General features: G+C 41.8%; 1 protein-coding gene across 1 annotated transcript in view; it reads right to left on the bottom strand.

The window, feature by feature from the left end:
* LOC142039894 (hormonally up-regulated neu tumor-associated kinase-like) overlaps nucleotides 1-25,636 on the bottom strand; it is an 85,681-nt gene that overhangs the window by 46,940 nt on the left and 13,105 nt on the right. The window contains exons 6-10 of the mRNA XM_075047020.1: nucleotides 24,667-24,802; nucleotides 22,936-23,113; nucleotides 16,171-16,390; nucleotides 13,658-13,684; nucleotides 12,694-12,778 (exon numbers count right to left, since the gene is read on the bottom strand). Of these exons, the coding sequence (XP_074903121.1) occupies nucleotides 12,694-12,778; nucleotides 13,658-13,684; nucleotides 16,171-16,390; nucleotides 22,936-23,113; nucleotides 24,667-24,802 (646 nt within the window). The remainder of the gene's footprint in view (nucleotides 1-12,693; nucleotides 12,779-13,657; nucleotides 13,685-16,170; nucleotides 16,391-22,935; nucleotides 23,114-24,666; nucleotides 24,803-25,636) is intronic.

Genomic DNA, 25,636 nt, shown 5'->3' with positions numbered 1-25,636 from the left:
GAGAATGACTGCCTGGGAGGGAAATACTGACAAGAAGTAGTACTATTAGTTTAACAAGAAAGGGTTTATCCATGCCAGCTTCTGGTAGAGATGATTGCAGTAGTGCTGTGCTGATTTGCACAAGCTGAAGGTCTGTGATCTATGTAGACTGAGTTTGTTTGAAAAATACAGAACTGTGGTACAAATTTTGCCCCAGCTCCTTGCATGTGTACCCAGTTTCCTCTGAACTAACTAAACTTCACTTGTAAAATACTATCAATTCAAAACTGTCCTAACAGGTAAAAGTAGCAGGCCAAGATGCAAAGCCTGCAAAACTGCCCTGGAAATACTGTAAGAAGTTATTTCTTTTTTAAGTTGTGTTTAGAATACTTATTTATTTGGGGAGGGGGGACTGTAAGTACATTGCAAATGATTTGTGGTTTTATTGATCCTTCAATCCCATATTCTAGCTAGTGTCAGGAAACGCAGGGAGACATCATGGAGAAAGTCTAGAAAGTGTTTAGTGGTCTGGGAAATGGTCCAAATTGGATATTCAAAGCAAAATATAGCACATCTTTTGAAAGTCTCAGAAGTATTCCAGTTCCCATGTAAGTATTAGCATTTACTGAAAATGTAGTACAGACATACACACGGGTCATTCTTAGCCGAATCTGGACTCGTTTGATGAATAAGTAAACACAATTTTAAAAGTAAGTACTCAATTTTGAGGTGTGGTTATTGTCGAAAACAGGTGTTCAGATAATCACATGCCTTACTTTCTGCCATTTGCTGCTCATAAATGAAGTAATTGTAATATCCTCTGTGTGGATGAGCCTGGAAATTTTTTGCCCAGATTGTATACCCAGAAAACATATAAGAAGTGCTTCATACCTCAGACAAGGGTGCCACAGGTAAGAGAAGTTCTTTGGAATATGCACCTGTCAAGCGGGAATAAGGCTATCAAATATGTCAAGAGTATGCACCAACATCCCCCTTGATGTCCCTTTTAAAAATAACAACAAAGCAAATGCAGTAAAATGGCACCATCTCACAATTCCATAGTGCACAAAATCACAATACACTGCCACATAACCTTGTAGGGGTTGGTTTACCCTACCTCTCTTTAAGCACCTAGTTGAAATGCCTAAATAATGAGCAAAGTCCTCAAGTAAGTTCTCTATAGTCAATGGAAAGTGATGGACACCACTAGAAGGCAATATAGGTCTTAAAGTCTGAACTGTAGTGTTGGTAGAAAACATGTCTGCTTCCTTCCCAAATCAAACCTGAATATATATTTTAGTTAGAAAAAAAAGTGCAATTTACCAACTAAACTAAAATACAAACCTTAATAGTCTGCTCAAACCACACAGACTGAATCTCTCCCACAGCCCTTTCCCAGTCAGCCTCACCACGGGATTCTTTGAGAAAATGCATACTGATGTACAACAGACCTAAAAATCAGTAAAATCAGACTCTGGGGAGCAAACGGAGGAAAGAAAACTTCAGAATCAAGATTTTATTTAAAATGTCCTGTGTCTAATAGGAACCTTTCTTTTAACTTGGGATCCAGTCATGTTGGTGATGGAATTCCTGGGTTTTAAAGATGGCACTTAGAAGAACTGTATAGAAGATTATTTTGTACTACTCAAATTGTTTTAAACCCACAACTAAGGATGTATGTTTCTGTATGTTGTGGATTGTATATGTACATATAAAATATATAATTATCTATTATATTTTTCAAATATACTTCTGGGTTTGGTAAGCCCATGCCACCATTGAATTTTCCTATCTCAAGTGAAATATAGGGGATAGGAAAGAAACTAAGAGTTAAAGCATCTACTTCTAATAAACTAGGAACTTTTTCAAGGATAACAATATCTAGTAGTATGTATCTTACTAAACACTAATGATCTTCTAGCATTTAATGTGCAATACTATGCTTACTGTGTCTCTGTTTTATGGAAGTTTTCTGTTCTAAAAGTGATATTTCTCTTCTGTAAATTAACCATCTAAAAATGGGGTCTAAGCTAGTCAGCTTCATCTCCATATATGTTCAACGGAAAGAAATGGGCACCCCCAGGGAGCAAATGCATCTGGACCTGTCTTTTCCTAAAACAGAATCACAAAATTGTGCAGGTTAGAAGCAAACTCTGGAGCTTATCTAGTCCAGTTCCTGGCTCAAAGATGGGCCAGTTGTTCAGCGACCCGTCCAGCCTAGTTTTGAAAATCTCCTGGGAAACCTGTTCCATTGTTTGATCACCCTTGTGGCAAAAAGTTTTTTCCTTTTATGCAATCAGAATTTCTGATCAAACTGAGCTCCAGCTTGCATCTCTTGCAGCTTATTTTACGCCTGTGCACCTCTGAGAAGAGGTGCTCTCTGTCTTTCATATTCCCTCTTATAAGGTAGTTACAGACAGCAATAAGGTCCCCCTTCTCATCATTCCTTCTTCTCTACTGAAGACTGAACAAACCCAGTTCATGCAGCCTCTTGTCGTGCACCCTGTGTGTTGGCCTCCTGCCCATCTTGGTGGCCCTCCACCAGGCTCACTCCAGCATTTCCGTGTCTTTGTGGTACCGAGTAGCCTAAAACTGGTGCAGTACTCCAGATGCAGTCTCACAAGGGCCAAATAGAGGCAAAGAAACGCTTCACTTGACCTGCTGGCTAAACTCTTCCTAATACAGTTCCATCAGCTCTCTTTGCTGCAAGGGCACACTGCTGGCTTACATTCAGCATACTGTCCATCAGGATGCCCTGGTCCTTTTCTGCCAAGCTGTTTTCCAGGTGGTTGAGCCCCAGCCTTTATTGCTGCATGGAGATATTCCCTCACAGATGCAGGACTTTGTATTGGCCTTAGCAGTCATGAGGTTCCTGTCAGCCCATTCCTCCAGCCTGTCCAGGACCCTCTGAACAGCAGCCTATGGTCCTGCATATTGACTCATCCCCCCAGTTTGTTATCACCCGTGAAGAGGCTGAGCGCGTCCAGTCACTAGTAAAGACTAAACAGTATCAGCCTTGCTGAGGTCAAGATGTGCAATACATTTTGCTCTTCCTTTGTCCATGGAGCTGGTCATCTCATCATACAAACCAGTCAGATTGGTCAGACATGATTTGCCCTTGCTAGATCCCCGTCATCTTCTTGCCTTTCATGGGATCAGAAATGGCTTCCTGTAGGATTTGCTCCATAGTCTGCCCAGGGGGTGAGGTGGTGCTGACTGACCTGAGTCATCCCACCCGCCCTTTCCAAAGATGGGTGTGATGTTTACCTTTTTTCAGTCATCAGGAACCAACCCTGACTGGTGACCTTTCAAAGATGATGGCTCCTTTGCAATGATGTCAGCCAGCTGCCTCAGCACCCTCAGATGTATCTGATCTGCTCCCATGGGCTGCATGTGCTCAGTCTGCTTAAGTGGTCCCTGACCCTGCCTTCCTCTCCTGCGGACATGGTGTCGTTCCCATAGACTCTACCAGTAGCCTTCAGGGGCTGGAATGCTTGACAACACACCTACCCAGTGAAAACTAAGGGGAAAACAAAACAGATGGAGCACTTCAGCTTTTTTCCATGCCTATTGTCACTCAGTCCCTTGCTCCACTGAGCAGAGAGCCCACATTCACATTAATCTTCTCCCCATCAGACATACTTCTCTTCAGTAAATATAAAGACAGAGCAGGCTGATTAACTTAGTCTTCACTAATTTCCAAAAGCCTAGAAAACAATGACTTGAATTGTACTTCAGATTCAAATAAACCTTTGTTTTGTGATTGACTGTTGCCGTTACCAACCCACACTGGGCTGGTGCAGCCTTGGCCAGTGGCATGTTTGTACTGGTTGATAGCTGCCTTCAGCAGCCCGGCAGGGTAGTGCCACTGCGTTGCACAAGGAGCAAGGGCTTTGATCAAGCGTCAAAATCAGGGTTTTCAGGCTTTTATTTTTTGTCGTGTTCTGACTTGTATACTGGTTTTAATTACTTGAAGAGTGATTCATGGCAGAGAAACTCAGCTTCATGATCAGTGCGGTCTCAGGCAGTTACTTAGCCTGTGATGATGTGCATTGCCAGAAGTCTTCCAGCTATTTGGAGGTTCCTGCTGGTGTGCAGAGGGACATGCGCTTGGCTTACTTGTCACATACGGCAGTTTTGCAGGGTCTAACTTTTGACATAAACCAGTATTAAGTTAAATAAAGTTGTCAAAGATTACTTTTATCTTACGAGCTAACACTAAAGGAGGGTGGTACAGAAGATGCCTGTAAAGTATTTAAAAGCACTTAAGGGAAGAGTCATCTACGTGGAGAAGTCATTCTGCTGTTGTTCTGCAACACTTTCCTTTTAGGGGCAGTTTTACTCACAAGAGGCACACTGTCAAGGCACATGTTACCTTTATGGGTTCTTCCAGTTCTCAGTGCCTGTTGAATGTTGGGCTGTGCTGTTGGATGGCTGATTTAGCTCAGGTTTGATACATCAAGATTACGGTAAAAATCAAAACATGTGACAACCTGAACAGAGAAAAAAAAGGCAGGGAAGCATTTTCTATCCTAAAACTCCTGAAGAGAATGCTCTAAATAATACTTGGGGGGTGCAGTGGGGAGTGTCATGATAATAGTGAGTGGAATGAGAAGTGGTATTTATGAGAATGTAAAAATAAATCAGTGAAAAAGAAGAAATAGTTTATCTCATTAACATCTCTGCCAGTGCAGTCCTTCCTATAATATCCATAATAATAACTATTCCAGGAGATTTTTGCCTGCCAGGAGAGTGGTGTTTCAATGGAGCATGCAACATGCCAAGGGCCTGTGCAGCTCCCAGCGAGGGCAAGGGACAGATTCCAGGTGATTTTAATGCCTTTTCAATCCAGGTCTAAAGTCTACAGTTAGCCTAAGACTACAGTTAAATAAGACCTTCCTGTGCTTAAAGGCCCAGATCTGCTATAGCAGGCAGTGCCAGATTAGGGAGGCAAAAATTACTTTATAGATCTTTAGGCTGCTGTAAAACTATTATAAATTAATCTTGGCTACCTGTGAGCCCAAAGAGTACATCTGGCAGCAAGGGAGGAACACAGTATTGATACTACACCCTCTAGCTGAAGAAGGGAGGGTGGCATACAGCCACTATTCCTGCTTTGAATTACCCAGTATTTCCCTGGTGGAGAACCATCAGGAGAGCAAGACTGCTGGGTCTCTCGCTCTTTTGCACCGCTGAAGTGGCAAAAAGCAGCTGGAGCAGACCTGAGAATGAAGCTACACAGCTCATTTCATTTAACATGCTAATATATTTTCTTCCTGTTTTTGAGCTGTACGGCAAATGGCAAAACTTTCAATTGGCTTTAATTACACAATATGTTAAAATATAACTAAGCACTCATCATACATTAATTACCAACAGATTTCTGAAGACACTTACTGACATTGAATAATTACATAGGAGATGTGTGTCTCTTATAAAATGGATAATCCTCAATAAGTTTATTTCTTGCAAACATTCTGTAATTATTTTACACTAACTATATTTAGATTTGGTAGCATAAATCATAAAATACCAAATTATTATTTAAAACAATATTTTAAAAGTCTAAGCTATGTAAGTTAATCCTACATAAATATGTCTTCAATAATCAACTGGTATTTTTTTAAAAATGCAATTAGAATCTTATTAAATCTAAATTAAAAGCTTACATGAAAAACAATTTAAAAATAGATATTGAAACCTAAGAATTCACACTCTTCAGTGTTTGCTCCTATTACAATGCACACTTAAGAATTTGATAATTTTTTCCAGGTGGACAAAAACAAAAAGGGTTTAAATTTGTAGCTAGTTTCAGATTTTAAAGTAAACAGGCTATTTAAATGGAAGGACGTGGTTTGCCCTGTTGTACCCATATGGGAACATTTAATTTTAAACACATCATAAAAATAAGGCAGATTAACATTTTTAAGGAACTTTGTGCCATTTGAAGGGAGATTTTATTTTCTTTTCAGACACTGAACTTGGTTTTTCCAACATGCAAATTCTGGGTCAATGATAGGCACAGGGAAGCAAAAGCAAGGATGTGGTGGGCAGGCATTCATTTTCATAAGACAAATTAAAGTGAAAAAATCTGTAGAGACCACAGGATATGAGGGCATAAAGTATAGTGAGTGTGCTTAGTCACTGGAGTGACGCTGAGCTTGGTGCAGCTGGTTAAGCCTAAAGCCATGGTTTGCTTTCCTTGCTGTAACGGAAGGGTAAAAATCTCAGCTCTTAGTTATTGCTAAGCCGATTTTTGGTCAGTACTTCCAAACTGGGTTATTACGAGGTTCTCTTACCATGCCACATAATATGTTTATACATTGAAATCTGTGCTTGGCATTTCTTCTATCATATCCACAGGGTAAAAGCAGAATTAGACATAGAAGCAGAGAGATTCCTGCAGAGAAAGCAGCAAGAAAGGGCAGTGTATGAATTCTTTCTGGTATTGCGTAGAGATGTGTAATATATGATCTATAGTCACAGGCTGTGCCCTTTGAGCTCAGATGTTCAATAGTTGATACTTTCATATACTGATATCTATCAGGATAACATAATAGCTATACAACAGTCATGATTTTACTGACTTTCAGTCACTGCTAGCTATTTTTCAGGCTTTCTGGGAAATTTTGCCATCATGAGCACAGAAGTCTCTCGAATGTCCATTGTTCTCAAAGGATTGCCTTTGGGAACTCAAGGGATGCTTGCTTGCTTTTTTTGTGGAAGGAAGATAATTAACTTAATGGAAGAGAATCAGGCTCATTGGAGCAGGGTATCCTTAGAGCGTTTCCAACAATTTGGGGGTGGGTTTTCTGAAACATGGGTTTTCTGAAACATAAATTTTCTTCTCAGCTGCAGGATTGGGTCATTCACTTACTTACTTATTTCTGATGAAAGCAGCGAAGTGACTGGAACATGGTTTTCTTTCTCTAAAAGGATGTCATAACAAAACAGCTTGAGCTGGTACTGTATAATCATCTCTATGACTTGTCTATCTCACTGAATGTCCAAGGAGGGGAATGGTCTCGCAGCAATAAAAGTGAGGCATTATGCACAAACACAGAATGTGTCATTTGACCTTTCATATCCATCGTGTAACAGCATATCCTTCGCACCTCTCTATGTTACCCTACGTGTAAAGGCCTGTAAATGTATGTGGCTTATATGTCAATCATCTTGGGGAGTTATTTTTTGGCTTAGTTGCAGGAGAGATGCTGAGTTATTAAAGCATATGGGAAGCAGCAAGTAGAAATGCCTAGAAAGAGCAGGGTCTCTGTAATGTGGGAATTCGCGATTATGCTAGGAAAGGGTGTAGGCTGGCTAAGAGTGGCTGTCTGGCAGATGTATAGGCTGTGTTCTGTGAAAGAGACCTCTTGGTAGTTTGAAATACTGCCATACCCACAAGGGCTTGTATGCAGAACTTCGCTGGAAAGACACCCTGAAGATCTGAACGAAAGGGCTCCTCCTTTGCTGGGGGAACACTTGCTTTCCTTTCTGGTCCCATTGAAGTGTACTGTAGAAACTGCTGATGTGAGTTAAGTATTTATTAGCATAGAAAAGACTTGTGTAACATAGTCCCTCATGCTTTTCATTGCCTGCTTGAGCTGCTACAATGGATAGGCTTGATATTTAAATCCTTCTTTTGTCTAAATAGGGGAATACTCGCTTTCTGCTTTACAGAGGAATTGCTTTCTAAGAAAGGATTTGTAAAGAGTGGCTTCCAGTCTTCTTGCTGGCCTCAGAAAGCTGTTACAGTTACTAAATACAGATGTCCCAAGTAAAATATCTGCCTGCCTAGAAGCAGCTGTTGAGGTTTAAGGACCCATTTGATCCTCCCTTCTACCTTTCTGAGCCTTTGATACATGCTCCAGTACAGACTTAGAACTCTTACTTTTGTGCTCCTGTGGAGGTCAGGAAAGAGTCCTGCTGGCTATAATGTTCATGAGATGAGATGAATGCTCTGTATTTATTCCCCAGTCTGTGGAAACTCAAAGACCAAAATGCTGGATCAAGTCATCCTTATTGCATTGCAGTTGGGCAGCCTTTGAAGACTCTGTCCAAGGAGCTCCAAAACTAATTTACTTTCCCTCTTTTCCAGATGTTCATAATCTCAATTGACAACAAAGGAGTCTAGACAACCAGCTTAGTCAGAGATGTCTTCTCTATTTAACATTGGGTAAGTGACATCCCACTGCAGGACCCTACTGCTCCTCAAAATCTCAACCTGAGTATGCCTCATGGTGTTTAGCTCTGTTTGTTCCCTTTGCCCCTCTGCCTGCTCTCCTGAGTGGTGGTAGACATCTTAACTTCTATGATAGCTCCTTCCTAGCTGGAAATAGCTCTTTCCTGAAAGTCTCCTCTCGCTTTCTCTCTAATGGATTAGCCACAAAATATGCATGTATAAGGGACTGGAGCCCAAACACTACAGCCAGGAAAATGGTGGACTTGGTGGGAAGGTCTCTACTGATTCTCATGCTGGAATAATTTATGTCAGAAGTCCTAGCAGAAATCTCAAATATTTATTCTTAAGAAGACAATGTTTCTTAAGTTCACTACCTTAACATTTTTCTGTAGTATCCATCTATGTAATCTGTAACCCAAACCAACAACCAGAACTGAAAAAGTGGTGAAAGAGAGGAAAAGTATATGTAGTCATTGTCATTATGATGCTGAAAGATTTTTCATTTCAGATATATGGGTGAGGCAAATGTATGTTACATATAAGGAACATAAAAAATTGTAAGTGCTGCTTTATGGAAGAAAACGTGTTTATATATTTCTCAAGCTCACTTTCAGTTTGGCAAACACTGATTTCTTTTAAAATGGTTTTTGTATGATGAATATCTTCTGAATTTCTTAAACCGTTAACACATATCCTAAGATTAAAGCCCGGGCAAGTCAAAGGAGTGGATTTCCTTGGGCTGCAGATCAGGTGTTGTAGTTTTAACACCCTGTTTATAAGGAATGAGCAAAATGCTCCTGTTTGCCCTTTCTCATCATCTTGCTGGCACAGACAACAGGTGAACACGAGCTGCTTTCTCTGTTTTTGTGAGCTTCTGATTTGCAGAGTTTTGTTGTTCATAAGCTGTAATGTGAGACAGCTGTGAGAGAATGGGTCAGTCACTTGGATCTCTCTTCAGTGTTTTACCCAGGGTGGATGGGTCAGCATGACAAAGGCTATCTAATGTCAGAACTTCTGAATTATTCAGGGATTTCTCAGAGGCTAAACAGAAATTCCTTTACTGGCTGAATTATTAATCTTGTTCATTTATGTGTTTAAAGAATGATGAAATTAAAAGTGCAGTGTGAAAGCAGTGACATTTTTTTCATATTTTTCCAACTGTAGGTTTGATTCTGCTTCCTGATAGCTTTTTCTAAGTGTATATTTGTACTTCATCCCCAGAATTTCCTGTGGTTTGAAATTCTTTTGCTGACATGAAAACAGTTGTGATTTGAAAAGCAGAACAGTGTTGAAACTGGTAATACATAAAGCAGTTGAACTTATTAATATGGCTCAGAAACAGGATAGAAGTAAAAGGTGCCATTTCCTATGTGTAAATGGAAAACCTATGAAATGGAGGGCTGGGAATCTCTCATGATTGCATTGACAGACCATGCAAATAGCAGGATCCACTTATAGAGACTGACTTGAAGGACCTAAAGATCCAGTGTCAGTCCCAGCAGAGACTCTGTGCGAAGTTTGTTTGTACAAGGGACTGCTATAGATGTAATGAAGTAGCTAAATGCTCCTTCAGAAGCTGTTTCTTTGGGAGCCTGTTGTTTCATTTCTGCTACCAGATGTGAGAAAGGATGTGTGAAAGCCTTGCTATCCCACTTCACCTTGCCTTGCATCTTATTAGCATTGGCTTTTTATCAGGGTTGTAATAAGACTTTACTCAGTGTTAGGTATTTTCAATAACCATTCCTGAAGTAGCATGCTGTGGGACTCCTGTGCAAGGTGTTCAGCTCCCTCCTGTCCCCCCACATGAATTGCACTGGTCAAACACTCCTCTGCATGACTCAGTGCATTTCTGGCCAAGTGTGTCTTAATGTATATTTTCTTGCCAAGCAGCGATGTCCCCTTCCTTAGTTAGAAGCATATTTTTTAATTTACATTGTTAAATAAAAGGGCAGATTGCAGAGCCCCTCACTTCTTTCTGCAGACTTCACATCCCTGAAGCATAAATTTATCACCTGCTGAAGGAAAACGTTTTTGTGGGAGCCACTTGTTAAAATATTGGCACCATCTCCCTGCCTGGGCCACCCAGGCAGTCTGGCTGCCTGAAGGTGTTTCCATCGTCATGTGCTACGTTATCGGACCCGCTTTTATGGCATTGACCCGTTAACTGCACTCCTTCCTTCTCCCCTCCAGGAATGAGGGGCTTTTATTTCAAAGTGTTAATATCCATGGTTGATGAGTGGTCCTGCTCAGATATGGCTGCTCTGTGTTAGCTGCAGATATATGTTTCAGAGGTGTTGGAACAGCTCAGGAGAAGGCCAGGCTGAAGCTAGTCCTTAAATGAGTATATGGAAAGCAAAAGGTAGAAAATCTCTTTTCTCTCTACATGATGTCCATAAAGCAATACTCAGCTGTGGCATGTTGAAGAAACATTTATTTCAGCACTGTGACCTTTAAAGGGCCAGACAGGGCAGAAGAAGGGATATTGCCTTATTTTTTAGTAAACCACTCCTAGAAATAAGAAACCTGTATTGGGTTTGCATGGCCAGGTTTTGGTAGTGGAGGGGCTACAAGGGTGGCTTCTGTGAGAAGCTGCTAGAAGCTTCCCCCACGTCTGACAGAGCCAATGCCAGCCGGCTCCAAGACGGACCCATCGCTGGCCAAGGCTGAGTCCATCAGCGATGGTGGTAGCGCCTCTGTGATGACACATTTAAGAAGGGAAAAAAGTTGCTGCTGAACAGAAACTGCAGCTGGAGAGAGAAGTGAGAAGATGTGAGAGCACCAGCCCTGCAGACCCCCAGGTTAGTGCAGAAGGAGGGCAGGAGGTGCTCCAGGCACCAGAGCTGAGATTCCCCTGCAGCCCATGGGGAAGACCACGGTGAGGCAGGCTGTCCCCCTGCAGCCTGGGGAGGTCCACGGTGGAGCAGATCTCCACCTGCAGCCTGGGGAGAGAGGACCCCACACAGGAGCAGGGGGATACCCGAAGGAGGCTGTGACCCCGTGGGAACCCCGTGCTGGAGCAGGCTCCTGGCAGGACCTGTGGCCCCGTGGAGAGAGGAGCCCACGCTGGAGCAGGTTTTCTGGCAGGACTTGTGACCCCACGGGGACCCACGCTGGAGCAGTGTGCTCCTGAAGGACTGCAGCCTGCAGAAAGGACCCACGCTGGAGCAGTTCATGAAGAACTGCAGCCCATGGGAAGGACCCATGTTGGAGAAGTTCGTGGAGGACTGTCTCCCATGGGAGGGACCCCACGCTGGGGCAGGGGAGGACTGTGGAGTCCTGCCCCTGAGGAGGAAGGAGCAGCAGAGACAACCTGTGATGAACTGACCCCAACCCCCATTCCCCGTCCCCCTGCACTGCTGGTGAGGAGGAGGTGGAGAAAACCAGGAGTGGAGTTGAGCCTGGGGAGAAGGGAGGGGTAGGAGGAAGGTGTTTTAAGATTAGTTTTATTTTCTCATTATCCTACTCTGTTTTGATTGGTAATAAATTAAACTAATTTCCCCAAGTTGAGTCTGTTTTGCCCGTGACAGTAATTGGTGGGTGATCTCTCCCTGTCCTTATCTCAACCCACTAGAGCCTTTTGTTATATTTTCTCTCCCCTGTCCAGCTGAGAAGGGGAGTGATAGAGTGGCTTTGGTGGATACCTGGTGTCCAGCCAGGGTCAACCCACCACAGAACCATATTACCTTGAAGATGGAAAGAATAGGGAGGTGGCAGGGACCCCACAAAGGCTTGATGTTTTCTCTGATCGCTGGTAAGTGTCTCACCCCTTGGAAATCCCTGTCCTCTGCTGCAGCCAGAGCAGAGGCTGGGCTGGAGGCAGCTGAGGCCACGGGAAGATGAAGGCATCATAGTTTGGAGCTCCTCCAGGAAGAGCTGGCTCTTCTGCACTTGGGTCATGGTGCACAGTCACTTAACACTGATCTTTCTGGGCTTTGTTTTAGTGGGGAATGGGTATTCTCCTGCAGCTGTTGTCTGCTTGGCACCTACATAGGCACACCTGGACTGACTTGGTGAAGGAGAAGCATAAGCTCCTCTTGCTCTCCTGTCTCTGAGGGCTCATGAAGGAGCTGCAAGATGGTAGTAAAGCTGTTTGGAAAAATGGAGTTTCGACTCGTTGAAAAAAGTCAGAGCATTTTGACATTATTGTCATCTGGAATTGAAGTATAAAGACAAAATATTAAAAAGTGTCAAGGAAAGAAATTTTTCTCAGAAAGAAATGATGTTGAGGAAAAAGCTTTTAGGCATTTATGGTCAGAATGAAGCACTTCAGTATTGGGAAAGGAAACAGTAAATTGAAATGTCAACTTATAGCTGAAATAATTTGTTTCAAACTGTATATTCAAAGAAAAAGTGTTTTGTAAGGGCAATTCAAAGCTAAAAATATTTTTGAGACATAAACATTTTCTAAATTCTAAGGAAATCAGACTTTCTGAGAAAAACATTATCTGGAAATCACTCAGCTACCTCTAGGTTCTGAATTGCATGGTGCCAGAGTTATAAGCAGAGCAAATGGCCCCTGTGCTGCTCATTACCTCAGGTCTGCATAAGTGAAACTGCTGGATTTGAGCTTCCCTGCCACCTGCCCCTGTCCAGGGACCAGTGGTTCTTCCTTGCCCTCTGAGCAGAGGAGTGCAGATGCCACATGTGTATCTATCTGCTTCCTGGCCACATTCTGCCAAATTGTGCTGGGGTCTCCAAGCATTTTTAATAGTAAGTTTCTTTCCAACCTCTATCATTCTGATCAACTAGATTTTGGAGTGACTGCATGAGCTGTTATGCTCTGAGGAGACTTAAAGCTTTGGAGAAAAACAACAGGCAGAGGCACTAGCTTTTCCACCTAGCTCAGCTGCAAGCTCAGGTGGCACGTCTGACTTGCAGCCACACGCTCACAGGACAAAGTTACACAGTATGATTTCTTAAGTGGTGAAGCTGGTGCAATAAATTCCTGCTTACACGACCCATCCTTCCTCTCCAGCTCTTCAGCTGCAGCTCTGGACTTGCCCTGTAAGCCCGGTCAGCAAAGATGTACTGAGTTAAAACCAGCTCTGTTATTCAGAAGTTGTTTCAGGGCTGGCTGAGAGCAGGGCTCCACAGTAGCTGTTTCAGCCCAGCCGAAGAGAGGTCGGAGTGGCTGGCACCCACGCAGGTCTGCATAAGCTGCCCTCACCGAGGCGGTGCGGCACGCTTGTGCAGGAGCTGCGTGGACCATGAAGAGCTCACCCCGTCGATTTGGTCCTGGCGCGTTGGGGAAGGCAAGACAGAGTAAAATGGGACCACAGGTTTGATCCCGCTTGGTGTGATCAAAGGCTTACCACGGTGCTTGTCAGATAAAAGCCTTGGGTTTAGCTCCTAGGATTATGCTGCCTTCTGCGGCTTTTTCTTGCTGCTGTTCTTTGTATATCTATCTGGTGTTACTTAGAAACAGTTTGCACATCTTTTACGTCTACATGTGAGCTGACAGAGCAGTAAACATGCAGATTCCCATTGTATCCTTACCTCTGTTGGAGTCAATCAAGTTCAAATCTGTTGAATTTAAGGGATTTAAAGTGATATAAAACTGGTTTGAGGACAGAATCCGGCTCAAAGCTTAGTACTATGAAAATCTAACTAAGAAGCATCAGTCATTGAAACTGAAAGCAAATGCATATTTTCAGTAGTAAGGGAGAAATGTTGCAAAGGCACACAGTTACAAATAGGCAGTCCTAATTAAGCTGCTAAATTTACAAGGAAAATGTATTCATTTGTTCCTTTCAGGGGAGTTAGGTTGCCTAGTCTCCATTAATTAGAATACACACAGTTAAAACTAATAAATAAATAAATAAAAGATCAGTGCCATGACTATTTTGTTTATTACTACAATCCCCCCAAAATCAATTATTCCACCATTGTTACTGTTTGTTTACCTTCTGCATTATGCTCACAGCTTAATGAAAATTGCCTCACCAGGTTTATTTCCTGAATGAAATGTATAAGTACAAGCGACACAAGTTTGGGACAACATGTATTGATACAAAATATTTAATATCATATCTTCTGCCTGCAGTGTCCACTTTTTTGCTTAAACATGCTTGATGTTGTACTATTATAGTGGCATCCGTTTTTCTGTGTCTTTGGTGAACTCTGCAAAATTTGTAGCCCAATGTTTGATGAGTATCAGAGGATACACAGCTTAAGTCATATCATTCTTCTTTGTGTTTGGAGGTGTCTCATTTTAAGATTGGATTTCTCTCTCCTGCCTTCCGTTTCTTGCTCTCTGTTTCTCTCCATCTTTATTTCTTTCCTGCCCCTTCGTCCTATTTTCTTCTGATGCTCTGTGCGTGTTTTATTTATGCAAAATTTAACCTTAGAATCTCTGCATTTTTCCCCAACCTGGTTTGATATGGTGGAGATAAAACTGGAAGATTTAAATCTGTAGTTTTAGGTATGTGTCTGAGTTGGACAAAGTTTTTCTTAGTTTTCTTGTTGAAAAAATGGGTTGGCTTTTCTTTAGACTGCCTCATACTTCTTATGGTAAATGTTTGCTGTTGGGACATGGGGGAGGCTGGTGGTTTTGAACTTTTACATAAAACCAGAGGGCAGATACTTGTATGTTGCTGTGATGTCCCTAGCCAGGAAATCTTTCTAGCTGGGTTTTCTCTCAGGGCAGCTTGTCGCAGCCTGGGGAAAGGTGACAGCTGGAGAGGGTCAATCATGAGGACGTCAGTCCCCTCTTCATCAAGGTGCCACTGTGTTGGGATATGAATATTGTCATGTACTGCCTTCAGAAGATCTTTAAACCTCATGTCCTGATGAGACAAAGGACTTCTGGTAATAATTCTGTTTTCTATTAGCAACCTGCGAGGTGCTTTGCTTGTACATGTCATTGCTTGGATGTTTGAAGACGGAGGTTGGTTATCTGTTGGTGTGGATGGTGATTTCTCATGAAGACATGGGTTTTCGTCTTCAGTCAAGTCTTCAAAATCATTCACATTCTCCTGGAAGTCCAAAAGTGGCTGATAAATGGGCTCACTTGGTGTACTTTTGCTTGGTGATTTAGGAGGTCCAAGGTGGACCAACTCTCTGCCTGCAAATTTGGAAACTAAATAGAATATAGAATAAATCAGATCAGCTCCTGTGAAAATGATATTTTCAAGAAAAATAACATGTTCATATCAAAACAGCTTCATCCCGTAATAAAAAAGTCAGTACTTGTAAAGGCATAAATAAAAGTAGATTTTGACATAGAAAGAAATTTAGTATTTCTAGTAGAAATTAGTAGAAATTTAGCACCAAGTATTTAAAGCAAATGGTGATCTGCAGGTAGGCAATCGGCAGTTTTTTTGGTTGGATAAACAGTCTTAAATGAGCATCTCAGCATAAAGTTGTGTGGCTTAATTTTAGTGACTATTATTCATCTATGCTTCTGGTGCTATATCACATTCATTTAACCATGCCACATATGCAAATAGCTGTGGGCATGCAATATGGACTAGGAGCAGAAATAAGTCTAAATTCAGATCTGGACTCTGATTATCCAGTACTGTGCATCTTCTATATTTTTGAGACTACGGAAAATGATGCCATATATGCGAGTGCAACCCCTTCTTGAGTATAGTGAAGTTGTGACACTTGCGCCATGCCCACGTTAATCTTGGGAATGTAAATAATTTCCTTTTTTTTAATCATAAATGTCTGTTCTTGGAAGTGCCTTGATGTACTAGTACCATCCCAGGGTGACTCATAGAGGAACTAACCTGCCCAATGACACAGAACAGTTATTTGTAATCAGTACCTGCAGAGTATGAAGTGGATCAGGTGTTCACCTGCTAATTTTTTCACCTGATCAAAATTAAATCAATCACCAAACTTGGGGCTGGGAAACAATTGCTCAAAATACTTGTAATTTCAAAACAAAGTGGAAGGATATTTCTATAGCATTTTCAGAAATTGTGTTCCCTTTTTTTCCCCCAAGACAGATACCCTAGTACCCTTTCAGACTAAGATGCCGAGACTATATTTCAGAGCATTACCTTCTGGCAAGTTTTCTTGGTTTTCCAATCTAATTGCAATCTCATCTTCTTGAATAGCATCTGGCACTGCCAGGCTTAGTACAGAAGGAAATGCCCTATTGCCATAACTCCTGAGGTTTTCCAGAGTGTCCATTTCAGCCTTCTGGGAAATCTGAATTTCTGACTCCTCATTCAAATGTTTATCAGGATTAACATTGTGTTTTTTTACTTCATTCTCCCTCTGCAAAATGATGGGACAGCATTCAATTAGTATGGAACAAAAAAGCATCTTGAACTTTAAAGGATATCACAGTATAACACGGGCAATGGGAAATCTTGTTTTCACACAAGCCTTAGTTCCACACACCAACTTTTCATCTCAGCAGACCCCATGGCAGAGTTTCTTCCTGAAACCCAGCTGCACAGGGGCTGGCAGACCCTGCCTTTTACCACAGAGGCCATAGGGAGCAAGTTTTCCTGAAAACCCACTGGAGACTAGAACACTACCTCTGGAGAGCCCGTAGGTCTTCCTTCAAGGCTTATGGCTCACAAAGTCTGCTAATAGATGTCTAAGGGAGACCAGGGTACCACAGAGCTCATGCTGCAAAGCAAAAACATTACAGGATGCTTTGAGCTATCCCCAGATCCAGGAGGAAGATTATTGTGGGACTGTTGCTGTCTGCTGTGAGGAGAGGCAGTCAGCACAGGGCTAGCCCAGTCCTGGAAAGGTTTTGCAGTGGGATTGCAGCAGGAAGACCTCCATGGAGCTGTGGTAACAGGACTGAGCCTTCTGACATGAACATGGGCTCCAGGACTCCCTCCTGCTGCAGTGCCATCACCCTTACTCCTATGTGCATCCTACATGCACGAGGGGGTGTGTTCTCATATGTAGTACATTTGCCTATCCCATGATCCAAGTTTTCAGAGTCCTCACTATGGTAGCCTCATGCACACTGAGTTTCAGGTATCAAAACCTTGTTAAAATGCAAGGGCTGAACAGTGAAATAAATCCACTTCTATGGTACTAAGTCCCATGTACTGCTTCTGCCAAAGACCATCTTCCCTCAGGTCTGGCACTCCTGAAGATGAAATTTCTGAAATGTATTGACTACCCACATGGATATTCCAGTTCAATACCAAGCTTTTTTGTATGTTCTCTGTATCATTTTTGACAGACCCACTTTGTCATTATGCAGCTACCACTTCAAGGATTTTCTGTAGTGAGTTTTGATCTTTTCACTGCCATCACCACGTAATACAAACTTCTTGCTTCCAGAATTGGAGAACTCATTTGTTTTACTATGGTATAGTTATCTTTCATTGTTTTCTTCTATTCTCTGCATTGCAAATTACTCCCCTTGTGAAAAATATGTTCTAAATCTAACATGCCATTCTAAAAAGTGGGTGTAATTTGTGGAGAAAAGGCACTTTTGAAAGCTTGTGTGTATTTTGTGAGTTAACAAAAATGTTTGGAAAAAGTTGAAGGGCCCCAAACCTCAAACTTGTGGGGTTACTCCATCCTTCATACATATTTGCAGCACCCAATCACAATTAAGGAAATTATTTTTAAAGTATTTATAAAAAGAAACACAATATGTTTAAGTTGACAACATATTGCTAAAACCACACTCGATCAATTGGGAATTTGAGATGTCATAAGCATTTTAGGCTATGCAATCAAATAGTCTCCCAGGATTTTACACACTGCTAGTTAAGAAAACAAATTTTCATCTTACATTTTGCAAGCTGTCACCTTATATACAGTATATCAGAAAACTTGCCATGACTGGTTTTACTGCCAGACCTCTTAAGAGCTAATTGGTTAAGCACCTGGGCAGGAAGCTTTTTGGCAGAAATGCTATTTTCTGCAAGGACTAGCTATAAAGTTCTGGATGGCAAATTGTAATCATTAAGGCTCCCTCTTCTACAACAGAACACATAAAATGTAAATACATTGCTTGGAGAAATTACGATGCATAAAAGGACAGGGTGTGTTTTAAGTTTATTCAATGACTTATGGCTCAAATTTGAACACGGGAAGGATCTTATGCTTTTTTCAGGGTCAAGCTTTCAGCAGACTTCTCTAATTGCACCCAGAAAAATGAGAATCACATCTGTTTGCATCCACCAAAACTATTATTTGCATGTACAAATGTTAACTTGTGTATACAAGGAGTTGCAAATACAATGACTTGCACTGGTTTTTCAAACAGGGGTTTTGTACATGAAAAATAATTTCCACAGACTTTTTTGCAGTTGTAGATTAGAAGTTCTGCTGAAAATTTGTCCCCAGGAAATTGTATGTTTCTTCAGTATTGTGTGAAAAATCATAGCGTAGTCTGCTGCCTGGAATGAGTTGAACGCAGTGGTTTGTGAATATGTGTTTGAATTCCAAACAATGTTTTGGGTTGATCGTGTTGGTGGATTTTTTTATTGCATGTTATTCATGAGCATTGTCATGAATGCAAATACTTTTTTGTTTGTGTTGATATTTGATATGCTTGATTCTTTTTGGACAGAATTTTCAGAAGAGCCAGATGCCAACTTTCTCTACAATTTACAGAGGGGAGGTTTTTAATTTGCTCAAAAATACTGGAGTATTTTTTTTACCGAAAATTTACTCCTTTATAAATATTAGCTGTCTGTAAATATCTCTTCATAGGCAGACAAGAATATGCAATAGCCTCTATGGTCCTAGACAGAAGTAATGTAAATGAATGGCAACTTGTTTTCAGGGTACTTCATTTTGCCTGTGACTGTTAGTTGTTACTTATCTGTTTTGGTCATTTAGATCTAAATTTGCACTCATTTAGATGTAAATGCTTATTTTTGTGCTTTAATTTTATGCACACAAATTGTCTTGTTGAGCTCAGTGAAACTATTCACATACTTAAAGTTAAAGCAGATGCATACATTTGCAAGATCTGGAGAGCTGAAAGGAAATTATGTGATTTAAAGACAGATCACACACTGCTAGTAATAAATAGCAAATAGTTGGCATTATACAGAATAGAAAGAACATCTATCTATGCATTTTGAAATATCCTTGGCATAATTTGTAATACAAATATCAAATACCCATGCTGTTGTAATTAAGCTCCAGTAACATTATCAGGAACTCAAGAAGATGAAGAAAAACTTGGAAATTTCCCCCTCACACTCTGTTAATCTTTACGCTTCTTCCTTGGTTTCAACTCTCTGTGGCCGGGTGGTCGGATAAGTGCATTGCAGACTGCCAAAGAGGTGGTTGAATTTGGCCTCTTTTAGACCAAAGCAGAGAATCCTCCCCCCAAGATAATGCCCTGCCAGCTGCCTCCTCCGAGAGCTGCGCCAGCGCAGCGTGGGCTAGGCTCCAGGGGAGCTCTGCCTCTGCCCAAAAACGTCATGCCACCCGTGTGGGGCTCCGCCTTGGGATCCAAGAGATGCATTCTTTTTCTTTTCCCTATATACTTTGCATACGCTTAGGGCTAAGTTTTGCCATTGTGTAAGCATGTGCATAAAGTAGCTTTTGCTGAAGAACAGGCCAGAGGATAGTGGAAAAATAAGAGCATTGAGTAAGAACGCCCAAATTAATTTCTTAGCCAGCCTTCCCCTCTCTCTCCCCTCTTTTTGCCCAAACACCAACCTTTCTGGGCAACACGAATGTTATTGAACATTGGAGAAACTGACATAAGGTGGTAGCATTGACAGTCATGATTTAAAAGAGCTCCTGGGAGGAGTGGTTGCACAGGTTAATTGTGTAAAAGGCTTGAATAAGAAACAACTGAGCAGTGATCATTATTAACTAAAAATAGTTGCAGAGCCTAACTACTAGCAGGGAAGAAATATTAATTTTCATAATACAGAAGAATATAAGGGAAAGTAGATGGACAAAATTAAGAAATAAACAATGTAGAGTGACTGGGAAAAAAACTATGAGTTTTATAAACATTCTTTGATAACAGAATAATCTCTAAATGGTACTAGTAGCAGGCTTTGTGTTTATGTGTTTAAAGGTAACATTTACAAACCTTGTGCTGACAAACAAGAGGAAACAAACTTTTAGCAACATGGAAGGATGGTATGAATTGTTCTGGTCTAATTTCCTAATTTCTATGTTTTAGTAACAGATATTAGAAGGTATTATTTATGATAGAATCCACTCTGCCAAATTTAGGCATTTAGCTTGTGCCTGTATTTCGGGTTCTCGGCAAAGATCTCCTAAAAACGAGTCATTTCCCTGCAAAGCTGTCAAAGGGAGATTCTGTCTGTCTAAATGCAAATTTAAGAAGTCCCCAGACTGAACCTGTGAAGATTTGCAGATCAGCATTGTTTTGTGGTGCAGAAGAAAGAACTGCACGCCTGGGATCTACATGGAAAGGGATATAAGGAAGGTGTAGAAATGGGGAGCTGTGATATGACACAACTGAATAGACCCCAGAGTGCGTACACAGTTTACATGCTAAACATGTTCCTGCTAGGTTGAGTTCAGCAAGGGGAAGTGCGAAGTCCTGCTCCTGGGGAGGAACAGCGCAGCTGGAAAGCAGCTTGGCAGAAAAGGACCTGGGAGTGCTGGTGGGCACCGAGTTGATCATGAGCTGGCAACGTGCCCTTGCTGCAAAGAAGGCGAATGAATGGTGTCCTGGGCTGCATGAGGAGGAGTGTTGCCAGCAGGTCGAGGGAGGTGATGCTGCCCCTCTACTCAGCGCTGGCGAGGCCGCACCGGGAGTGCTGGGTCCAGGTCTGGGCTTCCCAGTACGAGAGAGACGTGGACATACTGGAGAGAGTCTGGCCAAGGGCCACAAAGATGATGAAGGGACTGGAACATCTCTCCTATGAGGAAAGGCTGAGAGAGCTGGGACTGTTCAGCCTGCAGAAGGGAAGGCTCAGGGGGATCTCATCAATGTTCACAAACATCTGAAGAGAGGGTGCAAAGAGGACGGAGCCAGGCTCTTTTCAGTGGTGCCCAGTGACGGGACCAGAGGCAGTGGGCACAAAGTGAAACATGGGAGGTTCCCTCTGAGCATCGGGAAACACTTTTTTACTGTGAGGGTGACCAAGCACTGTCACAGGTTGCCCAGGGAGGCTGTGGAGTGTCCATCCTTGGAGATGTTCAAAAGCCATCGGGGTATGGTCCTGGGCAACCAGCTCTAGGTGGCCCTGCTTGAGTGAGGGGGTTGGACCAGGTGACCCACAGAGGTCCCTTGCCAACCTCAGCCAGTCTGTGAAAGACACCACTGTTTTGAGCTGGTAGCTGGCTAGGTTATTTTGAGTTGGTACCAGTTTGGGTTTAAACCTTTGACTGGAAAATGTCAACACAGAGAAAGAAATGTCAGTCATTCCTTTGTTAAACTTCCCCTCTTTTTCTCCTTGCTCTACCAAAACCTCCAGCCTGCCTGGGAAATATATATATACTAGGACTTCAGAACAATAATTTGTAGTGTTATTACCTTACAATCGGAGCCATTTTTTGCATCTGTGCTTGAATTCAGCTTGACTCTCTGCCTTAAGAGGGCATTTTGGATGCCAGGAGTGGCAGGAAGCAACACAGCCCCTTAATCAGCTTGTAACTTACTTTATACGCATGATCGCTTCCCTCTTCCACCAGGGTAGGATGCTGAAAGAGGTCATAGAGGACGTGAAACACTACCACTTGCCTGGAAGGCTAGATCTCTAGGGGCTGTAAATCAGCTTGACATCCAGAGATTCAAGAAAGCTGGTCAATAGCCTTCACAATACGTCTCTTTTTGAGTGACTTATGATTTAGCAGATCCAATTTAAAATTATAATATGAAAAAATCACATATGTGAAGGACAGCCTCCTCCCCCTAAGCATGCACACACACATACACTCTCCAACTCATATTTTTGAGTTATGGCTCTGCCTGCAAACACTGCACAGGCTGTTGCAACCTTGGGGCTGTGTGCTGGGATGGAGATCTGGATCTGCTCAAGCTCATCTGAATAATTTCTAGAGGAGTCAACTGGACCTTCTCAAAATACAGCTTCTCCAGGGCGAAGGCTTTGAATAGGAGGCTAATCGCTGATGTGTGTTGTTTTGTAGCTGAGACTTTTCCCATTGCACTTGTGTGTTAGAAGCTGGAATTTGGCTTCCTGTCTGCCTAGTTTCTGCCTGAAGCAAAATTTTTATGACTGGGCTGTGAACCCCTTAGTGGAGACGGTTGTAAAAGAAAAGCTTACAGCCTTTTTAACTAATTGTGGCCTTACCAGTGATTACCATAATTTTCTGAATTTATTTTTTAAACTTTTGTCCCCTCTGATCTCACTCCATGTCCCTGAGTGAGTCAGAGCTGGAGTGTGAGCCTAAGATACAGCAGTAAAAATACAAAAAAAGATGCTGGGAAAAGATTTTACAACTTTCACAGCTTCCTACTCGCTTCCCCAGACTTTGGATCAGGCCCTCACGGACCAGTCAGAAAGGGAAGGGATGGCGGGTCACTGAGATGCTAATGCTCCTTTTCCCAATGGAAAAGTAATCTTTTATGTAAAGCAAAATAATTCTCAATCCTGTTACAACCAGCAGCCCATTTTTAAAATTCATTAGTCATAAAAAAAGGGTATATTTATCTCTGGGGAAAAAATCTCTTAAAATAATCACCTCTGAGAATGCCAGAACGTAGGTTTCCTGAGACTGCACCCAGATCTGCAATTTCACTACTATTTTTGATGAATTTTATCTCCATTCCATGGACAACCACCTTTTGCACGTGTGCTGTGTGGCTGTTGTGATGTTCCTCATAAGAATCCAGGGAGCACTTTATGCCTGTCATGATCACGATATCTTACCTGGGCTCTTTTGCGGTCTTTCTGGTACCTGAGCAGTTTCTTCAGCAATAAGCAATAAGAAGCCATGGCAGGAGAGGGTCTGTTATTTATTAAAATGTTGATAACTTCTGAAAGACTGAACTCCATAATTTCTGTCATGTAGTTTAAAACAACAGGATTCAACTCACTGGGGCAAAGTCTGAAAAATTAGGAAAAAGTATTTAAATACAAATGATGCATCCAGGTACAATGTCTGAATTTACAGTAAATGGACAACACACTTCTTGTGATGTAGCTGGAGTAGGCTAAGTCGATTGTACAGACAGATTATGATACACAGTTGTGCAAAAATCCTCTGTCTGGCTACGCTAACACTGCTGGGCTGAGGCTGTTACTGCATTGCTAAATATCCTATTGTTGATATAATTGATTACTCTGAAAGGACACCCACCAGGATTAAGCTTGAAAAATTAAAAGATGGAAAACAGCATTTTCTCATTTTAATCAAGTGTGTATATTTTGGTTCTCAGTACAGTAGTCTCAAATGGATTAGCAGAGAGATAGTGTGTGTGCATGTGCGTAGGAAGAAAGGAAGAGCCCCAAAGGCAGGAAAATCTCAAAGGGCAAAAAAAGAACTAAGGAAAGTACAGAAGGATTTTTATTTTTATATAAATCAGATTGTGAAGCAAAACTGGTTATGTTACAATCATAATTATTTTGGTGACAGGCTTCTGTAAGCATTAAAGTCTAGTAAAGGCATTTTAGAAATATGACAGCCTTGGATTCTGAGACTCCTAAGACATTTTTTCAAACTTGTCAAACTTCAATATGAATGGGTACACACACATCTGAGGGGAGGGAAGGCAAAGGTAGGAGTGGTGGGCAATTCTCAGAGAAATGAACAAATTGTGCATAAATTTCTAATAGCCCTGGCTGGGACTGGCAGTGGATCACCTGGATTGTGGTAGGAAAACCTGCATGTGTCCTGTAGACATCATTGCAGATGGTACAGATTACACAGGCCAAATTGCTCTCTTTTTCAATTAGTGTAAACTATTGGCTTTTACAGAATGATCTGGTCACAAAATATTCGACCCATGACTAGCTACTTTCAGCTGTGAGGAAGATGTAGAAGGTCCATCACTGAAATTAGGTATTTAAAGACATGCAAAGTATACTTGGCAGCCTCCCAATATCCCAAGATCAATAACATCTCAAAAGTTGGCAATATTTAGGTGAAGTGTCATATTGCACATATCTATTTCAAACTTTTATAATCATTTTAAACTGTGAAGTGGCTTGCTAAGAAAAAATGGAGACTAGTTAAGGCCAGTTACAAAGATGGATGAGAATAAAAATTATTAGAATAACAAGAACTTCAGTGTAATATAAAAATTTCATTCCCTCAGGTGGGCATGTGAGACCTAGTTTTGCAGGAAAGGATTAGAAGCACACTGTGTAGAAATTAGTGGCACCAGTGAGGCATGTTGAGAACAAAATTATCAATACAATGGATATAAGCAGTTCTATGAGGATGTTTCCTCTTATATAAAATTTATCCATGGTGAGAAAAGTTGATGTGGTGTTTTCTGAAATAAAATTCTGTCATTTTGGAACAATCCTGAGCAGATAACAAAAATCTTCTAAAAACAAACAAACAAACAAAATTCCTAAAACCCCCAACACTTCCCCCCCCCGCCAAATCCTGAATCCTGAAATCCCAAGCTAGAAGAGAGATGTGAAAATTGTTACCTGTTCTCATAGGTAGCAGCATTCAGTATTTTCCTGGTGAAGCCTTCGTTCAACCATTTGTCTTTTATTGCTTCTTTGACTCCAGGCCTCTTAGCAGGGTCAGGCTCAAGTAAGGACTGCATGAAGTGTACAGCTCCTGTGCAGTATTCAGATGAAATAGCTTGTTTACTAGTAATACCTGATTATTTGGGCAGTGCAAAATTTCCTTTTTCAGAAATGTGGCACTTTCCCTGCTTCTCCACATTGTAAGAAACTCAGCTAAAATCCAGTCTCTAGGGCTGCCTCTGGACTGCTGAATAAATCAGCTCCAGCTCTCTTCTGAAACTGCTGTGGTCCTGTGTGGTGACCCTGTTCCCCCAAGGACACCTGAGTTGGGTGGGCAGCATGGGCCAAACCATGATGGGAGGCATGCTATGGACCTGTGGAAGCTGCTGCTGTAGATACAGCACTGGACCTCACTTCCTAATTTGCTTGATTTACGCCCGTGAATGCAGCCTACGGCATCAATAGCAATCTCAGCATTGTGCTCACTCAGCATTTGATCAAGGCTCTGAGAAGGGGCACTTCTGTGCCAGCTGACTACACAGAAGTTAATGTTCCTCACACAAAAAAGCTAATCTCATTGATAAAACTCTCTGTATCGAAGGAGGGAGGTGGACCTGTGTGCTCAGGTAACGTGTTGTACTTTGGCTTCCTGGAGTTGGGACAGAGAAAGTTCACACATTCCCGTATGTCTATCACTCAGCTCCAACACTGCATAAAGTCCCTCTCTTTTTTTTCTTCTTGGGAAAACTCTACTGAATTCTTCCATATTCCTTGGGGATGTTTTGAAATGAGCAAAATGGCAAGTGAGCATTAAACTGGGAACATACTGCTCCTTTCACTTGTAATCTCCTTCAGAAGAACTTAGATTTAAAGTATGCAAAGCTTGTTTACTACTGCTCTCTCACTAAATTCCCAATGGGCAAGG

This window comes from Buteo buteo, chromosome 15, assembly GCF_964188355.1.
Source record: "Buteo buteo chromosome 15, bButBut1.hap1.1, whole genome shotgun sequence".
Lineage (NCBI taxonomy): Eukaryota > Metazoa > Chordata > Aves > Accipitriformes > Accipitridae > Buteo > Buteo buteo.
The sequence above is the reverse complement of the archived record's forward strand: the minus strand, read 5'-3'. Positions and strand labels throughout refer to the sequence as shown.